The sequence below is a fragment of the Aotus nancymaae genome, unplaced genomic scaffold (assembly GCF_030222135.1).
Source record: "Aotus nancymaae isolate 86718 unplaced genomic scaffold, 86718_ANA_hifiasm-v0.15.2.pri h1tg000003l, whole genome shotgun sequence".
Lineage (NCBI taxonomy): Eukaryota > Metazoa > Chordata > Mammalia > Primates > Aotidae > Aotus > Aotus nancymaae.
The window spans coordinates 38,386,433-38,407,910 of record NW_026988414.1 but is presented as its reverse complement, the minus strand read 5'-3'; the positions used below and the strand labels follow the sequence as shown (position 1 = coordinate 38,407,910).

The 21,478-nt window shown below is 41.1% G+C and overlaps 3 protein-coding genes across 5 annotated transcripts in view; 1 reads left to right on the top strand and 2 right to left on the bottom strand.

Annotated features, from left to right (window-relative positions):
• Positions 1-16,845, top strand: part of UBAP1 (ubiquitin associated protein 1) — a 100,379-nt gene extending 83,534 nt beyond the window's left edge. The window contains exon 6 of the mRNA XM_064380563.1: positions 14,874-16,845. Coding sequence (XP_064236633.1) covers positions 14,874-15,011 — 138 coding nt within the window. The 3' untranslated portion in view covers positions 15,012-16,845. The remainder of the gene's footprint in view (positions 1-14,873) is intronic.
• Positions 1-21,478, bottom strand: part of KIF24 (kinesin family member 24) — a 74,530-nt gene that overhangs the window by 13,571 nt on the left and 39,481 nt on the right. For all 3 annotated transcript variants that reach the window (XM_012463218.2, XM_012463220.2, XM_012463219.3), the window contains exons 5-8: positions 20,600-20,815; positions 16,401-16,488; positions 6,715-6,836; positions 5,331-5,436 (exon numbers count right to left, since the gene is read on the bottom strand). In XM_012463218.2, the coding sequence (XP_012318641.2) occupies positions 5,331-5,436; positions 6,715-6,836; positions 16,401-16,488; positions 20,600-20,815 (532 nt within the window). The remainder of the gene's footprint in view (positions 1-5,330; positions 5,437-6,714; positions 6,837-16,400; positions 16,489-20,599; positions 20,816-21,478) is intronic.
• Positions 27-834, bottom strand: LOC105724547 (small ribosomal subunit protein eS7-like). Its single transcript, XM_064376098.1, has one exon. The coding sequence runs from the start codon at positions 832-834 to the stop codon at positions 250-252; it is 585 nt and encodes a 194-aa protein (XP_064232168.1). The 3' UTR covers positions 27-249.

The window sequence follows — 21,478 nt, the reverse complement described above, 5'->3', positions numbered from 1 at the left end:
CGCCTTGGCCTCCTAAAGTGCTGGGATTACAAGTGTGAGCCACCTTGTCGAGCGGAAATTTCCTCTTTTATTAAAAATCTATCCAGTATTCCCCAACTTTACCACTGGAAAGATTCTCCACTAGGGATGAATAAATAATCAAACCCTGCCCTTCAGACTCAAATTCAAGTGTGGCCACCAATCCCTATAAGCATTTTTTTTTCTATTTTTTTTTTTACTGCGAATATATTTTTTATTTAGTCATTCTGTTTATAATTGAAACTCTGGGAATTCAAAATTAACATCCTTGCCCGTGAGCTTCTTATAGACACCAGAAAAAGTTTCAACCTTGTGTTCCACATTGTTCTGCTGTGCTTTGTCCAAATAAACCTTTATGAGCCGGCTGCCAACCAGTTTCACGCGGATTCTCTTGCCCACAATTTCACTTGGGAAGACCAGGTCCTCAAGGATTGCATCGTGCACAGCTGTCAGTGTACAGCTCCTGGGTCGCTTTTGTTTATTTTTTGTACGGCTTTTTCGAGTTGGCTTAGGCAGAATTCTCCTCTGTGCGATAAAGACTACACGCTTCCCGGTGAACTTTTTCTCCAATTCGTGTACTAGTCGGACTTGGATTTTCTGGAAAGATTTTAGTTGAGGAACGGGAACAAAGATTATGATAGCTTTCCAGCCACCACCAACTTCAATTTCCTTGGCTGCCGTAATATTCAGCTCCCTGAGCTGAGCCTTGAGGTCCGAGTTCATCTCCAGCTCCAGAAGAGCCTGGGAGATGCCGGACTCGAACTTGTCTGGCTTCTTGCCATTGGGCTTCATGATCTTGGCGCTCGAACTGAACATGGCTTTCTCCTTGGTGAGCGCCGACTTAGGACAGCATTTTTTTTTTTTTTTTTAAATAAAAAGATGGTGGCTCCCTCTTTCACCCTCCCAACTTATCCCTCACGAGGTCTGGAAAGAATGTACCTAGCTGGAGACTTCAGTTCTGAAAAAAAAAAGTAAATAATGTGGTGGGGCATAAGGCAGCATATGCAGCTAGAATAAGGAATGAGGAAGAGCTCTATATACAGTCATGGAGTGATCTTGAGGATACCGTTAAGTGACAAAAGCAAAGTGCAAAACAGAGTTGAGAGTATGTTAACATTTTTTTCTAAGAAAAAAGGTGAGTGCACACAGAGAGACAGAAAAAAATGATTATAAAAGGAGAGGAAGGTAACAAGTTTGAGAGTACAGGGATAGAAACTATACTTCTCTGAATGTGGCTTATTTTCCAGTTTTTACTTTAAAACCACGTAAATTTTTTTGCTTTTTTTTTTTTTTTTTTTTTTTGAGACGGAGTTTCGCTCTTGTTACCCAGGTTGGAGTGCAATGGCGTGATCTCGGCTCACCGCAACCTCCGCCTCCTGGGTTCAGGCAATTCTCCTGCCTCAGCCTCCTGAGTAGCTGGGATTACAGGCACGCGTCACCATGCCCAGCTAATTTTTCGTATTTTTAGTAGAGACGGGGTTTCACCGTGTTGACCAGGATGGTCTCGATCTCTTGACCTCGTGATCCACCCGCCTTGGCCTCCCAAAGTGCTGGGATTACAGGTGTGAGCCACCGCGCCCACCGTTTTTTTTTTTTGTTTTTTTTTTTAAAGATAGGATCTCACTTTGTCTCTCAGGCTGGAATGCAGTGGCACAATCACAGCTCCCTGCTGTCTTGAATACCTGGGCTTAAGCGATCCTCTCACCTCAGCCTCACAAGTAGCTTGGGCTAGAGGTGTGCACCACCATATTCGGCTAATTTGTAAATGTTTTGTAGAGACGGGGTCTCCCTATGTTGCCCAGGCTGGTCTTGAACTCCTGGGCTCAAGTGATCCTCCTTCCTTGACCTCCCAAAATGCTGGGATTATAGGTGTCAGCCACAGCTCCTGGCCTACATGTTTTAAATAATTACAAAATAAGGTTAAATCTAAATAAATAAGGCAATTCTTAAAACCAAAACCAAACAAATGAACCTAACACTATAAAATTGGTAGGCTTAAACACAGAGAAGAATTATTCCAAGTGATTTTACAACATAATATTATGACTGTACATCCCTAGGAGACAACCCAATTTAAAAAAAACCTGCAAAAAAATCTTGAACTGAATTAATCATATTATAAATAATATTAGCATTATTTTGAAATACTTATATGTTAAAGTAGAGCAAATAAATGTTGTTAGGAACTAAGATTTCTAGCATAAGAGAAAAAAGAGACAAATATACATTTAAAGAAGTTAAATAAAAACCTTGTAATTTTTTATTTTTTATTTTTTAACAATATTATTATTTATTGGCTTTCTTCAGACCAGATAGTTTATTTTTTGAGACAGTTGAGACAAGGTCTTGCTTTGTTGCCTAGGCTGGTTGCAGTGGTGGAATGGTGCAATCATGGCTCACTGAAGCCTCAACCTCCTGGGCTCAAGCAATCCTCCCACTTCAGCCTCCCGAGTAGCTGTGACTACACACGCGTGCCACCATGCCCAGTTAATTTTTAAATTTTTTGCAGAGGTAGGGGTCTCATTATGTTGCTCAAGCTGGTCTCAAACTCCTGGGCTCGGAGTAATCTGTCCACCTTGACCTCCCAAAGTGCTGGGATTGTATGTGTGAACCACTGGGCCTGGCCTGCAATCTTAATTTTAAACTAATTTATTACTATGAATCCCACATACATTTTTCTCTTTCAAAACAAAAAATAACACCTTATTTTTTAGCTCTGTTCATTGAAAAGGCTCAGAAGCAAGGACTAACCCAGTAGTGATAAGCACCCCTAGCACATAGACTGAGGTAACTAAATACCATTTCCTTCTCAAAGAAACCAAGGCTCATTGAAGAAATGGCTGATTTGATGTCTAGGGAGGGAAATGTACAAAATGAGCCTAGAACATAGGCTCTTGTCATATCAGAAAGCCAGGAAGCTATCAAGAACGAGTAGGCTCGTGTCAAAAAGACACAGGAACATTCTTGAAACAGCTCCTATTGGCCATATATGTAGAATTTAAGCATATATATATAATTATTTCAATGAGTTTATAATAATACAAAAAAGTAAACAACAGCAACAACAAACAAACATGTTATGCTTAGGTAACAAGAACACCAACTAATTCTGAAAAGTGGTGAATAAAGTTAAAGAATCATCTTGCTTCCACTACAAATTGTATGTCAGGATAATCAGATAGTTGAGGAAAAATTCTTCTTTTCAGCTAATACATACAGAAGAAATATTAGAATTATAATATCATCTTTCTGGAACTCTTAATAAAATAATACATATAGATGAGATTTATCAATGGCTGATAAAATTCTTAGGTTAAAAATGGCTGAAGGGTGTGTCCTTAACCTAGAGGCTAAGGGAAAAACAAAGTAAAAATAAATAAAACAAAATAAAAAATAAAGGCTGAAAGGAAACTTTAAAATAGAGGAATTAGGCTGACAACACTTGAATCTCTTTTCAATCTTAAAATCACAAAAAGAGACAAACAGACATTCTCCATCGCCTAATGTGTTGGTATAGGAAGTCTAAGAACTACCTATGAATTGTTTTTGCCAAAAAAAAAAAAAAAACAGAACCTAAATCTGATCGCATCTCTAATTCAGCAGTATCCCAATAGAAATATGTGAACCATAAATGCAAACCACATATGTAATTCTAAATTTCTAATAGTCATATTTTTAAAAAAGAAACAGATAAAATTAATGTTGATTATGTATTTTATTTAACTAACTATATCCAAAATACTACTTCAGCATGTAGTTAATATGAAAAAAAATTAATGAGATATTCTACAAGCTTTGCTGGTAATCAAAATCCAGGGTCTATTTTACACTTTAGCATATCTTAATTCAGACCAGCCACATTTCAAGTGTTCAGTTGCCACACGTGGCTGATGGCTACAACAGTGAACACCACAGCTCTAGAGCTTAGCCGCCTGATAGGAAACATAAAGGACAGAATGTCATGTTAAACACCAACATAAGGATGCAGGTGGCCAAGTCCAGACTGTGGCAAAGCTTACAGGCCAAAGACCCGGTTTCCTTCAACCAATACACTGATATAGAAGAAATGAAAGAGGGAGTAAGAACTCACATAGGATTTTATTTGCATCTTGATTTGAACAAGTTAACTATAAAAAGACATTTATGGGACAATTAGATAAATTATAATACTTACTGGATAATAATTACTTCTTTACGTATGATAATGGCATTATGGCTATATTAAAAAAATAAGAGTATCTCTTTGAGATATATAAAAAAATTTTTTTTTGAGATGGAGTCTTGCTCTGTCGCCCAGGCTGGAGTGCAGTGGCATGATCTTGGCTCACTGCAACCGCCGCCTCCTGGGTTCAAGAGATTCTCCTGCCTCAGCCTCCTGAGTAGCTGGGGTTATAAGAGCTTGCCATCATGCCCAATTAATTTTTGGTATTTTTAGTAGAGACAAGGTTTCACAATGTTGGCCAGGCTGATCTACCTCAAGTACAGGCATGAGCCACTGTGCCCAGCTGAGATATATAAAATATTTAAGGAATAAATGACATGATGACAAGGATTTTCTTTCTTTCTTTTTTTTTTTGAGATTGAGTCTCACTCTGTCAGTTAGGCTGGAGTGCAATGGCACGATCTCAGGTCACTGCAACTTGCACCTCCTGGGTTCAAGTGATCTTCCTGCCCCAGCCTCCTGAGTAGCTGGGATTACAGGCAAGCGCCACCACACCTGGCTAATTTTTGTACTTTTAGTAGAGATGGAGTTTCACCATGTTGTACAGTCTTGTCTTAAACTCCTGACCTCAAGTTATCTGCCTGCTTCGGCCTCCCTAAGTGCTGGGATTACAGGTGTGAGCCACCACACTGGCCGGATTGTATTTAAAAAATAATCTAACCAGGGGGAGGGAAGGGGTTGGTTCGATTTTTTCATATGTTGGTAACTGCTGAGTCTGTTGAATCTGACAGGTATATGGGTATATGGGAGATCATTATACTATTTGTTCTCCTTTTCTATGTTTAAAAAATTAATATAATTTTAAAGCTCAGAGAGAAAGCTTAGCGGAGTTAACCATTCTGCAACTGCAGAAATACTTCTGTTCCTAATTGGCACGGATCGACCAGGAGAAAAGAAAGCAAGGAGAGAAGAGAAGAGTTGCCTAGGGTCTGTCTGGTCAGCCTCTGTCTCCAACCCTGACATTCCATTACCATATAAGAACAGGGCAGTTGTTTTGCTGATTCCACCCTACATTCATCCACTCTGCCTGTATGTAACGGACAAAGTCTTTCAAGAAGGATTTTTAGATTAAAGATTTTGAACTACTTACAGCCAGTAGACTCTGATTTATTTCTGCACCTTCCATCTTTGTCTGTCTATCTGAGTCCTTTGCATCTGCTGCTCTTTCACTGCCAGCCAAGTCAATAAAAGAGATCCTAGAGAAAAGACACAGCAGGAGTGACTTCTGTGAAGTTTTATTTTTGTATCAGTCAGCATTCTGCGACCTCTGGAAGAAATTAACATTGGCCCATCCTCTGGAAAGAAAATATATTACTGAGCTGGGTATGGTGGCTCACACCTATAAACCCAGCTACGTGGAGGCTGAGGCAGAGAACTGCTTGAGGCCAGGAGTTCTAGACCTGAGCAACATAGCAAGACCCCATCTCTTAAAAAGTTGTAAAAATTAGCTGGTAGGCTGACGGTGGCTGACACCTGTAGTCTCAGCACTTTGGGAGGATAAGGCGAGAGGATCTCTTGAGTCTAGGCGTTCGAGACCAGCCTGGGCAAAATACAGAAACCCTGTCTTTACACACACACACACACACACACACACACACACACAATCAGCTAGGTGTGGTGGTACACGCCTATAGTCCCAGTTACTCAGGAAGATGAGGCAGGAGGACTACTTGGGCCCAGGAGTTCCAGTCTGCAGTAAACTATGATCATGCCAGTACACTCCAGCCTGGGTAACAGAGCGAAACCCTATCTTACAAACAAACAAACATAATTGTCAGCTTTCCAAGAGTATCATGAGATTCTGATCTGTCAGCTGATGCTGGTACTGTCCACTGAAACACGTCTATTGGTTTTAATTATTTATGAGAAAGTATGACTAAAATTAATAAAACATTCTTCCCAAAAGGCTAAAGGCTAAATGACCACAATGCTAATCACTTAAGTGACCACTTAGGTAATTATATAGAAACTTTTGTGAATAGCATTCCAGCAAAAAAGAAGAAAAAAAAGGAAAAGAAAAGAAAAACACTCATTACTCAGAGATGAGATAGGCTCATCCATCAGTGTGGCAGAGTATTTGCTAAGATAGCACCAGAGAAGCAATGAATGTATCCAATTGTCTTATGGTTTCTTTCAAGAAGAATAAATTAATCTTCTCCCCCCACCTTTTTTGGCTTGTAAGCTCTCAGAGATGCAATCCCTACTATTTCTCTGCTGAAACTGTTTTTCATGTTAGAAGCAATCAATGTCCCTTTTAATAACTTAGGGTTGACCAACAATAGGTCATTACTTCATGATTAATCAACTGATGACACTTTAGTACAATGATTTATTTCAGGGCTAACAACTCTTACTCTGTATCCCTGCAATGAAGAACTCCATGGTGGCAGGGTATCCTGTTGTTGAGAAAACATACTTCAAAGTCACATTAAAGGAAAGGTAGACAATGCAACTCCCAGATATTTCCAGCTCACCTGCCAAATGTCCTCTTGGCTGAATCTTTGATCTGAATTTGGATGATGGCATGGGAGCGGGAGGAGTCTGCATTAACTCCAGTGGCCCCAGTGCTGCGCTCCTTGCTGCCCTTTAAGATCACCTGAAAATAAAATCCATAGGATGACTTCCCTGAGGAGTAAACAAAATCCTCTGGCTACTAAGAGTTGGCTAAGGGCAGTAGAGAGCAGACATATAGTTTTGTCAGTGCACTGCAGTTTTTTTTCTGTCCAGGTGGAAAACTGCTCAAACACTAAATTATACCTAGTTAGTACCCAATGACAATGAAAACAATATGAAATACTAATCTTGTGGGAGAACATTCCATAGCTCAAGAGCTAATTTACTTCTTGATCTCATATACTCTTTTTAGTATCTTTGATGGATTCAGCCTAACTAAAATCCCCAGGGCATAACTGGCTCCAAAGCAAGGTCTCATAAAACCCATCTATCTTAGTAACTGAGGCAAAGGACATAAATGTGCATCACAGAATGACTAATCACATCCACCTGTTCTACCAAGATGCAGTCATAAAGGAGGCCAGGTCTGATGTAGAAATATAGAAATGATGAGTTACTGTGATTACCATAAGCCCATGATTTCCCTTGAGACTAATCCTCACTCACCCTAGACTGGGAGTGAAGACTAACAGGAGTCCTCTGGCCATAACGGAATGGGGCAGGGGAGGTCAAGCCTCAGGATTGGCCTGTAGCCACTGAAAACACACTCATTTAAGAACATGCTACCCTGATTTTGGACAGGGGTATGAGTGTTAGCTACTGAGAATAAAAAAGGCAAAAAAAAAATTTTTTTTTGAAACAGAGTCTTGCTCTGTCACCCAGGCTGGAGTGCAGTGGTGTGATCACAGCTCACTGCAGCCATGACCTCCTGGGTTTGACAGATATTCCTGCCTCAGTCTCCTGAGTAGCTAGGACTGTAGTGTGCAGTGCTACACCTGGCTAATTTTAAAAATTTTTTGTAGAGACGTGGTCTCACTATGTTGCCCAGGGTCGTCTTGAACTCCTGAGCTCAAGCAATCCTCTTTCCTCAGTCCCTAAAGTGGTGGATTACCAGCATGAAATACTGCAGCTGGCCACAAAGAACTTTAAAAACATTATCTGGGCCGGGCATGGTGGCTCATGCCTATAATCTCGGCTACTCAGAAGGCTGAGGCAGGAGGATTGCTTGAGCCCAGGAGGTTGAGGGTGTAGTAAGCTGTGATGGCAGAGCAAGATCCTGTCTTAAAAAAAATAAATTAAAAAAAAATTTAAAAATAAAAATTTAAAATCATATTCACCTTTAAAGACAATAAAAGGAAAGGGAGTAGCAGTGGACAATATATTTTTTCTTTTTTTTTTTTTAAATAAAAAAAAAATAGAGACAGGGTCTCACTATGCTGCCCAGGCTGGTCTTAAAGTCCTGGGCTCAAACAATCTTCCCACCTCGGCCTCCCAAAATACTGGGACTATAGGTGTCATATATTTCAATGAAACTTTAGAATGTGGAAAGATAATGAAGGGACGGTAATTGCCAGGAATGAAGTTATAAACTAAGTAAGTAGGAAAGGGGAGAGTCAGTCTATCAGCTCATTAGGACCCCTAAGAGGGGCTCAGACTCTGGAAGCAGCAGGTACTGTTAGGATAAGGCAAAGATACACATAGTCAGTGACCAGAGCAGTAAAACCCTCGGTGAAAACATTCCCCATTCATCTCTACCCTTTGCAGGAGGCAGAAGGTATAGTCTCTAGAAAATGTGAACCAGAGACCAAAAAGGACTAAGAGCACCAGGCACAGTGTAGGGCAGAGTGAAGTGAAAGAACTCAAAAAAGGATTATGCCTAAGCAACACACCATTGTTCCCCAACATTAGTCCTCAGCCAGAATTCTCTGGAGAAACTCTAACTCCCAAGCCCTTCATATATTTACATTTTGGGGACTTCCCCTGCAAAGCCAATTAACTTTCAACCTATAGTGAAGCTTAGTGATCAGCAAGCACACCTCCGACACACAAACTTTGTGACTGTTATTTTTGTAGTGCCTCACACTTAAACATGAATAGAAAGCCAAAGCCACCAGTATGAACACCAAACCAAAAGAGGGAATAGACAAAGCATTTGGAAATTTAAAATATGATAAAGTAAAAATTTTACTTAAAAGGTAGTAAGATTTAGGCTGAGAATGGTGGCTCATGCCTGTAATCCCAACACTTTGGGAGGCTGAGGCGGGATATTACTTGAGCCCAGGAGTTTAAGACCAGCCTGGGCAAATAGTGAGATCCCCATCTCTACAAAAATTAGCTGGGCACTGTGGTGCATACCTGTAGTCCCAGGCAGGAGGCTGAGGCAGCCTAGAGGACAAAAATCCTATCTTTTAAAAAATAATCACCTACTATCAGGTTATTAGGTTCAAGGGAAAAAAATTAATAAATTAAATAAAATGAAAGGTTGTAAGATTTAGTGGTTTTTTTTTGTTGAAGTTTTAAGTTAAGGATATGTCCCAGAAAATAAAACATAAACACAATCTGCACTCCCATGCAGCACTGTTCACAATAGCCAAGATTTGGAAGCAACCTAAGTGTCCATCAACAGATGAATGGATACAGAAAATGTGCTTATACACAATGGAGTACCATTCAGCCATAAAAAAAAATGAAATCCTGTCATTTGTAACAACATGAATGGAACTGGAGATCATTATGTTAAGGGAAATAAGCCAGGGGCAGAAAGACAAACATCACATGTTCTCACTTATGTGTGGCATCTAAAAATCAAAGCAATTGAGCTCATAGACATAGATGGTAGAAGGATGGTTACCACAGAGGCTGGGAAGGGCAGTGGGGGGCTGGTGGTTAATAGGTACAAAAAAAATAGAAAGAATGAATTAAGACCTACTATTTGATAGGAGAACAGGGTTAATTATAGTCAATATTTTATTGGCTGGGTGTAGTGACAAAGTGCCTGTAATCCCAGCACTTTGGGAGGCTGAGGTGGGTGGATCACCTGAGGTCAGGAGTTCCAAACCAGCCTGGCCAACATGGTGAAACCCTAGCTCTACTAAAAATACAAAAATTAGCCAGGCGTGGTGGCATGCACTTGTAGTCCCAGCTGAGGCATGAGAATTGTTAAACCCAGGAGGCAGAGGTTGCAGTGAACCAAAATCACACCACTGCACTCTAGCCTAGGCAACAAAGCAAGACTCTGTCACAACAAAAAAAAACAAAAACAGTATTATTTGAGGCCAGGCACAGCGGCTTATGCCTAAAATCCCAGCACTTTGGAAGGCCAAGGTGAAAATCGCTTGAGCCCAAGAGTTGAAGACTAGCTTAGGCAACATAGCAAGATCTCATCTCTACAAATTAAAAAAAAAATTTTTTTAATAGAATCCTCACAACAGCCTAATGTTAGGTGAATACGAAGAGTATCTCCTCCTAACAACCTCTGAGTTTGTTCCTCTGAGTTTGTTCAGCATCTCCAGTTGAGGAACAGACTCAGGTTGATTTGTTCACAGTCAAACAGCTATTGTGTGGCAGAGCCAAATCCCACATCTAGTATATTTGACTCCAAAGTCCATGTGGTTTTCACTGCTCTGTGGGGCACTTAACGATAAATTCATTTATTTTGCAGTGAATTAAGAATAAGAGCTGGGTGCGGTGACTCATGCCTGTAATCCCAGCACTTTGGGAGGCCCAGGTGGGTGGATCACTTGAGGTCAGGAGTTTGAGACCAGCCTGGCCAACATGGTGAAACCCTGTCTCTACTAAAAATACAAAAATTAGCCAGGTGTGGTGGTGCATACCTGTAATCCCAGCTACTTGGGAGGCTGAGGGAGGAGAATCATTTGAACCCGGGAGGCAGAGGTTACAGTGACTGGAGATTGTGCCATTGCACTCCAGCCTGAGGGACGAGAGAAACTCCATCTCAAAAAAGGAGAAAGGAGGAGGGGGAGGGAGGGAGGGAGGAAGGGAGGGGGAGGGGTGGGGGTGGGGGTGGGAGAGGAGGGAGAGGAGGAGGAGGAGGAGGAGGAGAAAGTCCTATTTCATTTTTTTTCAATATCTCACAATTTTAATTTAAATCATATTGAACATGGTCAGTTTCCAAATTAAGAATCCAAAAGTTGACAGAGCCAAACTTCAACAATAAGACATAAAATATCTCAACAAGTATAGCAGTTGCTTTTTAGAAATTTAATTAAATAAAAATAGCTTTCCCATGATCTAAGCAATAGTATGTTTCTAAAGATTAACTGTATGTGAGATGTAAAATCAAAATTCAAAATCGTATTTAAATACACCCATTTTGTAAAAAGTTGGCCAAAAATTTAAAGAGACAACATGATTAATCCTTTTGTAAAGAGAAGAATCTGCTAATTTATAAAGCTAGATCATCAACTATATGGATACCACCTTTACGCTAACGAAATCGTAGGAGTTATAGTGGTAATCTTGTATCCTAGATATGGCAAGTACTGAGAAAAAAGCACTGCTAACTAAGCTCAGATGCTGGGTAAGACACTTAAGGTCAGGGCTGTGACTGAACCATCTAGTTTAAATGCACTTCCTGGCCCTGGCTTCCCCCTCTCCCTTTCACTTCGTGCTTACACAGGGTGGGGTGCAATGCTGATGGATCATCATAGATTGGGATTGTTCTTTTTTCAAACTTCTTTTTTTCTGTTATTAGAAAAGACAAACTTACTATGAAAAACTTGAAAATTATAGGAAAAGGATAAAAAAGAACATATATATCTCCCATAATCCCAGAGATTATAAAATTCTGGTATATTTCCTTTTAGAGTTTTAGGTTTCTCACAGCTTTTTTGCTTTTTTTAATTTTGTCATTTACAAATCCCATGAGGAGACAGGAAAGGTCTCAAACCTTTACATTTGTATAAGCAATATGTCTGACTGATAAGAAAAGGAACACAGAGAAGCTAAGTGATTTATACAAGGTCAGGAATAGAAGCCAGGTATCCTCTTCTACATGAGAGTAATCATGTTACTAATGATGCTGGTCCACTGAGACCTAGTGAGAATTCAGAGAGGCCTCAAGGCCATACTTTGCAAGGAAATGTGGATATTGACTGGAAATATGAAGAGTGGCCCTGTGGTTTTGCCTCAAGAATGTCAAGGAAAGACTGGCTTTTGAGATTGTGTTACAGAGTTTTGAACTTGGTTTTTCACTGCATCTTGTACACCATAATGTACTAACATGTTGGGATGTCCTTTCCTGGTTAAATATATTTTAGAGAAGGCATGAGGAATTTCTGTCCCTTGGTCCAGGTTTTTCCAATAACAGCCTGCTATAGTCATGCCTTCCAGAAACTATGTAATAATGCACCTCAGCTATGAGGAATAAAAATGAGGCAGTCTGTGAATATCAAAGTCATCACATTTTTGTAAATGACATACAACCAAAGTATAGCAGTTAAAAGGGTGAAATCTGATGTCAGGTTGTCAGGGTTCACATGCCACCTCTACCATACGGTTGTGCAGACTTCTGCAAGTCATTTAACTTTTAAGGGTCTCAGTCTCTTATCTGTAAAATGAAATTACAGCTGGGTGTGGTAGCTCATGCCTGTACTCCCAGTACTTTGGGAGGCCGAGAGAGGTGAATCACCTGAGGTCAGGAGTTTCAGACCAGCCTTGCCAACATGGTGAAACTCTGTGTCTATTAAAAATACAAAAATTAGCCAGGTGTGGCGGCCCGTACCTGTAATCCCAGCTACTTGAGAGGCTGAGGCAGGACAATCACTTGAACCCAGGAGGTGGAGATTGCAGTGAGCCGAGATAGCGCCATTGCATTCCAGCCTAGGCTACAGAGCTAGATACTTATCTCAAAAATAAAATAGGAATTACATAGGTTATTAGGACTAAAAAAAGATAATACATAACTAAAGCACTTAGAACCACGACTGGCACATGGTAAGTTCTCAATAAATATTAATTTTTGAAAAGATACCAAAGAGGCCAGGCCCTGTAGCTCATGCCTGTAATCCCAGCACTTTGGGAGGCCGAGGCAAGATGAATCACCTGAGGTCGGGAGTTAGAGACCAGCCTGGCCAACATGGTAAAACCCCATCTGTACTAAAAATACAAACATTAGCCAGGCATGGGAGCGAGCACCTGTAATCCCAGCTACACAGGAGGCTGAGGCAGAAGAATTGCTTGAACCCGGGAGGAAGAGGTTTGCGGTGAGTCAAGATCACACCACTGCACTCCAGCCTGGGCAACAGAGTGAAACTCCGTCTCAAAAACAAACAAAACAAAAAGATACGGAAGAACTAACATCTTTGTATAAACTTCTAAAACTTAAACTATTTTTTTCATAAATGTAAAACAATTAGAGTTTCATGGAAAAGTATAGATTTGAAGATCAACATGAAATACTATAGGCTCCCCAATGCAAACCAAAAAAAAAAAAAAAAAAAGAGGAAGGAAGGAAGCAGATAAGAGAAAAAGAGAAAGAGATAATCTATTTGGGGAAAATGCAAGTCTATGAGGTGAGCAAAATTAATGCAATCACCTTTAAAACTACTAGGCCCCCTTTTCCTCTGCCTCCTCCTTCTCAAACTCCTTTCCTAACCAAACTCTGTTGGGCAAGTTTCCAAATCTAGGTTCACATGTTATGTGAATAGTAAAATGGGAATCCGCTACAATAGGAAGTAATGAAAACTGGGCATGGTGTGGTGGCTCATGCCTGTAATCCCAGCACTTTGGGAGGCTGAGGTAGAGGATCACTTGAGCCCAGGAACTTCAAGAACAACCTGGGCAACATCTACAAAAAATTAAAAAAAAAACTTAGCCAGGTGTGGTGGTGCACACCTGTGGTCCTAGCTACTCAGAAGGCTGACGTCCACACCTGTGGTCCTAGCTACTCAGAAGAAGAATCGCTTGAGCCCAGGAGGTTTAGGCTGCAGTGAACTGTGATCATACTACTGCACTCCTGCCTAGGTGACAGAGTGGGACTCTTGTTTCAAAAAATATAAAAATAAAAAAACGAAAAACTGTGGTGGTGCTGGAAAACATCATTCAGGGACTTAATAATACATGTGGAAGGCTGGGCGTGGTAGCTCATGCCTGTAATCCCAGCACTTTGGGAGGCTGAGGCGGGCGGATCACGAGGTTACGAATTCAAGACCAGCCTGGCCAACATGACACTCCGTCTCTACTAAAAATACAAAAATTAGCTGGGTGTGATGGCAGGCACCTGTATTCCCAGCTACTTGGGAGACTGAGGCAGAAGAATCACTTGAACTGGGGAGGCAGAAGTTGCCATGGGCTGAGATTGCGCCACTGCACTCCAGCCTGGTGACAGAGCAAGACTCCGACTCAAAAAAAAAAAAAGAGTAATACATGTGGAAAACTGAGCCAGCATCACGCTATAAATTTTATATGTTACCTCATTTCCTTCTCCCCATCATCCAAACCAATCATCTATCATTATTTACATGTTTCAGGCTCAGAAAGCTAAAGGATATGCTCAAGGATACATGGCACTGTACAGCCAAGGCAATGATAAAACATGAAACAAGTTTATCAAAATTCCTGGGAATGCATATCTCTGACTATATATAATGGGTATAGGAATGACTTAAAAACTGTGAATCTTTAAAACTGAAAAAATGCCATTAACTGTCTAACAAAATGTCAATTCCAAATCTGGGAAATGTGATGAGGCAGTGAGTCCTCTGTAAAGGCAGGATGAAGTTCTGGTGCCTGCATTGGCAAGACCAGGTAATCAAACACACTTGGAAGGAGAAATGTCCTGTAGGACAATCCCATGAGAATAATGAAGCTACTAGTTGTGCTGGCAGGCCATGCCTGAGTAATCCTTAGGGTGATCTGAGAAGGTAACACTCAAAGATGACACTTGAGGGTGATACCTGAGCTAACACATGGGTGATACCTGAGTATGAACAGTGACACCTGAGAGTGAAATGTGACACCTGAGTTAGCAAGTGCTGTTGTTTCTTGAGTCAATAAATGTTTATGAGGATAACTGTGTCAGGTATCCATAAATTATATAAACTTTCCACCTTGATCTCAGCTGGCTTCCTCCTTGTACAATACCGTATGTACTGCAGACTGAGGGTATCAGTGGCGATAATATATTGACTAACAAGAAAATTTTTTCTGCTTTTCTTAGGAACCATACTTTAAAATAGAACAGTGCCATAAACTCTTCCAGGATGGAGGGGTTGACTCAACACCAGACTGCCAGCAGTTACGGCCTAAAGGCAAGGAAAAGAGTCTTCTTCCTAGTGTTTGCTTCTTTCCCCTTTAATTGGTCTAATCTTCAGTGACAAAGGAATCCTGAGGACCAGACTCACCTGATGTTCCTGGCCAAATGCGGGAATGGCTGGAGATAGGGGCAAGAGGACCACAGGGAACAGAGTATGAGAAACAATTTCCTTAGGACTCCACAGTGGAGGAAGCTCTGGGGAGAATGGTCACAGCCCGAGGGGAGTCCTTCAGCATGTTCCACACACTTTTGTTCTGTGCCTACCTTTGCAATCACTAGAAACAGACACACTTGGGTACTATACTCAGATTTTGGATCCCAGGACCCAGGAATCTAATAACACAAAGTGAAGTCTCATCCTTTAAGCAAAATTTACCTACAGTATTTGTCACAGGAAAAAGAAACTTAGAAAAAGATACATACTAATGATGGGCCACCATGCTACTGCACACACTCAAGTCCCAAGTCTTAATTTTTAAAAAGCAACAACAAAAATTCCCACAAACTCTGTTATTTGAAGATTAAACAGTCCTTTAAACACCCAATTTTAAGCAAATGATAATGGAATAGTGTCATCAATATATTAATTCATTCCGTGAGTGTCTTTTCTCATAATTTTTTTTTTTTTTTGAGACTGAATCTTGCTCTGTTGCCCAGGCTGGAGTGCAATGCCATGATCTCTGCTCACTGCAACCTGTACCTCCCGGGTTCAAGCAATTCTCCTGCCTCAGCCTTCCTAGTAGCTGGGATTACAGGCATCCACCACCACACCCGGCTAATTTTTGTATTTTTACTAGAGACGGGGTTTCACCATGTTGGCCAGGCTGGTTTCAAACTCCTGATCTCAAATGATCTGCCTGCCTTGGCCTCCCAAAGTGCTGGAATTACAGGTGTGAGCCACCGCACTGGGCTCAGTTTTTTAAAGCATATAATTCAGACCAGCCTGGCCAACATAGTGAAACCCTGTCTCTACTAAAAATACAAAAAATTAGCCAGCCATGGTGGCGGGCGCCTGTAATCCCAGCTACTCAGGAGGCTGAGGTAAGGGAATCACTTGAACCCTTGAGGCAGAGGCTGCAGTGAGCCAAGATTGCGCCATTGTACTCCAGAGACAGAGTGAGACTCCATCTCAAAAAAAAAAAAAAGAAAGGAAGAAAAAAAAAAAGAAAAGCAACTGGCCTGGTAGTATCTTTCTAATCTATTAGGTTCTCCCACATACCCTACCTCCCACTAACCGTGGCATCGTGCCATCAACCCTATAGAGAAACAAGCTATCCTCTCAGAAAAGGATTCACATTTTACAGATGTGGTGTGCTTGTCATTGCCCTTTGCCTAAATATAAGTTCACTGTACTTGCTTAGTAGCAAAATGAATTTATCCCATGTACTTACACTGCTGTAGTGGAGTGATAAAGAAGGAAGAATTAATTACCTCTAAGAGGAGCTCCACACTATCCACCTGAAGTTCTTGTAGTCCCACTATCTGTACCATGTGCTTGCTATCTTCTCTTGCGAAGAGCCTGCAGATACAAGAATGTGGTTAGTATGATGGTACTACTCTAACAGACTTTGTCCTCACCTCCCCAGAAACCATTCCACCATTCCTCTATTACGCAGCAGTTTTCTGTCTGAGTGGGATGGATGCTTCTCTTCCCTGCAACCCTACCCTCCTGACCTTAGCCCCACGATTCAGGGGTGGTTGTTGATTGTTGTAAAACAAATCAACATCTCTGGCTATAATTAAAAGAATGAGCACATAATCTAAACCTATGCCAATCAGTGGATGATGTATTCCTGGCTACACTGTGATTTGTTCAGAAGTGGACATGGGATCTCTGCTGGTCTAATCAAAATAAAGTCCTGGTCTCTGGCTGTTAGATGCCTGGTGATGTGATGCTCTCCCTTTGTCCCTGGATATGAAAGCATATGGACCTTTGGCCCTGGGAGCAGTGGCAACCATTTTGTATCTACGAAGAGAATTGGTTTCAGGATGAAACCAGTAACACAGAAGACAGAATGAAGACATGCAAATAAACTGGGTCCTTATTGCATCCCTGAGCTGCTGGAGTAAACTAATGCTGAAGTCTGAATGTCCCCTAAACTATTCAATTATTTGAGCCAATGATTTCCCTAAATGCATAAGCTAGTATACATGGGGTTTTCTTTTATTTTCAATGTAAAGAGTCCTGATACATCTTATAAGGGAGCAAGGAAGAGCTGAGCTGCACCTGAATGCCTTAGGCCTGCATTTAAGGTAATAAATGGTTATGGTCTACCATCATCATTAAACCAGATCTACTGAGAGGCATGTTGAATCTATCAAAGACTCTAAGATTATTTTTCCCCCTTAATAAGATACTGATTAGGGCTAAGAATGGAATTCCACTTCATAATTTAAAATACAAGAATGATTTTCTCAAATATAATTTTTTTCTCAGTCTATACTTCACCCAATTTTCCAGATCTCTACAGAAGAACTGGAGGGAAACAGCCTCACCAATGTTCATAATCTCTCTGAAAACAACTATTAGTCAGGCTTCTGGAGTAAAAGAATCTAGCTGTTGGGTGCAGTGCTGTGTGCCTGTAGTCCCAGCTATTCAGGAGGCTGAGGCAGGAGGATTGCTTGAGCTCATGAGTTTGAGGCTGTAGTATGCTGTGATAATGCCTGTGAATAGTCACTATGTTATAGCCTGTGTAACGTAGCAAGAGCCCATCTCTGTTTAAAAAGAAAAAAACAGGAAGATCTAACTTTTAGGGCCCTGCTGTCATTCCTGAACATATTTCCCAGGCCTTAATCTCTGAGCTCACCCCAGAAAGATTCCTCATGGACAGCCTAAAATGTACTTCAATCTTTATGCAAGGGTATAAAAACAATTTATCCTGTACTTCTAGGAATTAAAGATCCTTAAGCTTTGTTTCCAGTTTAAGAGGCAGACTGAAAATACATACTTTTGTCCACCCTTGTCAAAGCCCCACTATTATAGAAAATATATCTTTTTTTTTTTTTTTTGAGACGGAGTTTCACTCTTGTTACCCAGGCTGGAGTGCAATGGTGCGATCTCGGCTCACTGCAACCTCCGCCTCCTGGGTTCAGGCAATTCTCCTGCCTCAGCCTCCTAAGTAGCTGGGATTACAGGTACACGCCACCATGCCCAGCTAATTTTTTTTTTTGTATTTTTAGTAGAGATGGGGTTTCACCATATTGACCAGGATGGTCTCGATCTCTTGACCTCGTGATCTACCCGCCTCCGCCTCCCAAAGTAGAAAATATATCTTATTAAAAAATTGGTCAGGCACAGTGGCTCAAACCTGTAATCCTAACACTTTGGGAGGCCTACACAAGAGAACTGTTTGAGCCCAGGAGTTCGAGAACAGCATGGATAACATAGGAAGATCCTGTCTCTACAAATAAATAAAAATTATCAGGGCATGGTAGCAGGTGCCTGTAGTTTCAGTTATCTGGGAGCTGAGGTGGGAGAATCACTTCAGCCCAGGAGGATGAAGCTGCAGTGAGCTGTGGTGGCACCACTGTACTCTAGCCTGGGCAACAGAGCAATACCTTGCCTCAGGAAAAAAAAAAATCGACAGGATAAAGCATAACAGCATAAACAGGAAAGGATGCCATCAACGGACCAGAACATTTCAGAAGCCCCAGAAAGGTAGGAAATAAAGAGATTATATTAGCCAATTAAATGGAGATATATATATATATATCCCCACAGGCCATGACACTTGTAGAGTAAGCATGGGTCTTCCCTAGTGAGCCTCAGAGAAGCGGCAAACCCAGGAGTTAATATATGCCTATCCCCCTGCTACAACTGAGGAATGCAAATATACAGGGCAATAATCTAAGCAATTCATTAAAGAAATGCATTCAGAAAGAGCTGGATATCCTAACCTCCCTTCACCCAAACAATACACACACACACACACGCGCGCACACACACACACACGCACGCACACGCACACGCGCACACACAGAGAGAGACAGAGAGCGAGCCAGCAAGTGAGCACAATGGGTTTTCTTCTCACAATGGCTTTTATTCTATGGCAATTGTTCTTTAAGGGAAGTGGGCATTCTGACTGGAAAGGGCTCCTCATGAGGGCATTGGAGCTTGATGGAGAAGCTGTGATTGAGCTAATTCCAGATGTCAACACCAAGAAGGTAAAAAAGAAAGGCGACTCTTCCTCAAGCATCCCCAGAGTAGCACTGTCTTTTTTTTTTTTTTTTTTTTTTTGAGGCAGAGTCTCACTTTGCTGCTGGGCGCCAGGATGGAGTGCAGTGGCAGGATTTCGGCTCACTGCAACCTCTGCCTTCCGGGTTCAAGCAATTCTCCTGCCTCAGCTTCCCGAGTAGCTGGGACTACAGGCACACGCCACCATGCCCAGCTAATTTTTTTTGGATTTTTAGTAGAGACAGGGTTTCACCATGTTGGCCAGGATGGTCTTGATCTCTTGACCTTGTGAATCGCCCACCTCGGCTTCCCAAAGTGCTGGGATTACAGATGTGAGCCACCATGCCCAGCCGTAGCACCCTCTTTTATTTCGCAGTTGTTTCGTCAGGACTGAACTCTGAATACCTGTACAATCTCAAGTGGCATATCTGAAGGTCCTCTTTTCAGTGGAATAGTTTATAGGAGAGTGGCCAGCCTAAGCCCACTTGCTGGCTTCTCAGTTCTGCTACCCTAGTTACCATCTTCAATGGGGTCTGCCCTATCATGGTCTCCTATTGAACTGGAATTGCTCCCCCACTCCCCATTCCACTGCTTGCTTGGAGCACATGGAGCCTGTGCATCTTTTTGGACAGCTCCATAGAGGCTTGGATACCTTTGTTGGAAGGCTAGTCTCAAGCCGATTAGGTTTCCCTCGCCTTCTAGCAGGCTCAGCCTCAATTCACTCCTCCCACATCTCAAGTCTGGTTAATTCTGTCATGACAACCTTTAATCCTTCCATCTCCCCTCTCCCTCTAACCTCCCTATTCTCCCATTTCCTCCACAACTTCTTTATCCTCCTACTCAGTTTAAGTCATCTGTTTCAACCTAAACAAAACTTCATGCCAGAAAATTATAATAGGTGTTTAAAAGTAAAGTTACGGAATACATTTCTAAATTACTATATTATGTTGTGAGGGCAATAGTTTAAGCCTAATAAGGGTTAAAATTCTAATGAGAAGATTTTTTTCTTCTTAGACGGATATCAGAAAACTATCATTGCATTTACCCTAAGATTATTTAAAGGAAAACCAAGAGAAAGTGGAAAACATTATTTATAGTTTTTCTAGTATAATAGGTCAAAAGAACAGGAAGGGGTTTAAGTACATGTTGATTTCCTGACTTCCTGAAATTATGACCTTTTTCATAGACCAAAATAAAAGGGAAAGTCTTTTGATAGACATCAGAATATTGAACACTTTAAAAAATATTAATGAAAATCTAATTTACATTTTCCTATAGCTGAATTGATGGCTAGAAAATTCAGGATGCATAAGCCTCCTAATGCAGGAGGCTCATTTCACAAAAGGGCACTAACGTACCAAAGCATCTCATTAAAGCCCATGATTCAGTGATTGTCCAGGACTCTAGCTTAAAACGGTGATGAACAGATTTATCCCTTCCCACTCCTATTCAGTACCTTTTTCTTCTATTTAGGAGGTCATAAAGCTGTCCACAGTAAACTTCATAGAAGCTGATCCACACAAAGAGATGCCTTCCTGGCTGGGATACTTCTAGTTGCCTGAAGATATCTTTGGCAGCTAGAGCATACAATCCTGGGTTCTCATGAGTTCCTATCATGGTGTAGGTCTTTCCAGCACCTGTCTGTCCATAAGCAAAGCAAGTGGCATTGCCTCTGGGGAAAGGATAATTTACATTACTTATGCATATTAAGAGAAGTATTACCTTACACATAGATTTTTAATGACAAAGGTCAAATGCAAACATAGAATCCTAGAGAAAATTCAGCTAAAAACGTATAAACCTTTAAGAAGAAAAAGACTTTACATTATAAAAACACAGGAAGAGAAAAAAAAAATTCTCAAACCAGTATATGAGTTTTCCTTTTTTTTTTTTTTTTTTTCGCGTCAGTCTCACTGTCACTCAGGCTAGAGTGCAGTGGCACGATCTCGGCTCACTGCAACCTGTCTCCTAGGTTCAAGTGATTCTCCTGCTTAAGCCTCCTGAGTAGCTGGGACTACAGGTGTGCGCCACCACGCCCAGCTAGTTTTTGTATTTTTAGAAGAGATGGGATTTCACTATGTTGCCCAGGCTGGTCTCGAACTCCTGACCTCAAATGATCTGCCCACTCAGCCTCCCAAAGTGCTGGGATTATAGATATGAGCCACCACGCCCAGAGTTTTCTTATAGTAATTTTCTTACAGAACCAGTAAGAGAAATATAACGGGGTCTTTAATGAAACCACTTAGCCAATAAGCATTTACTGAGTTACTACCCCATGCTAGGTGCTTTAGAGGATCCTAGAAATGATCTACTCTTAATCTGGAAAGTTAAGTTT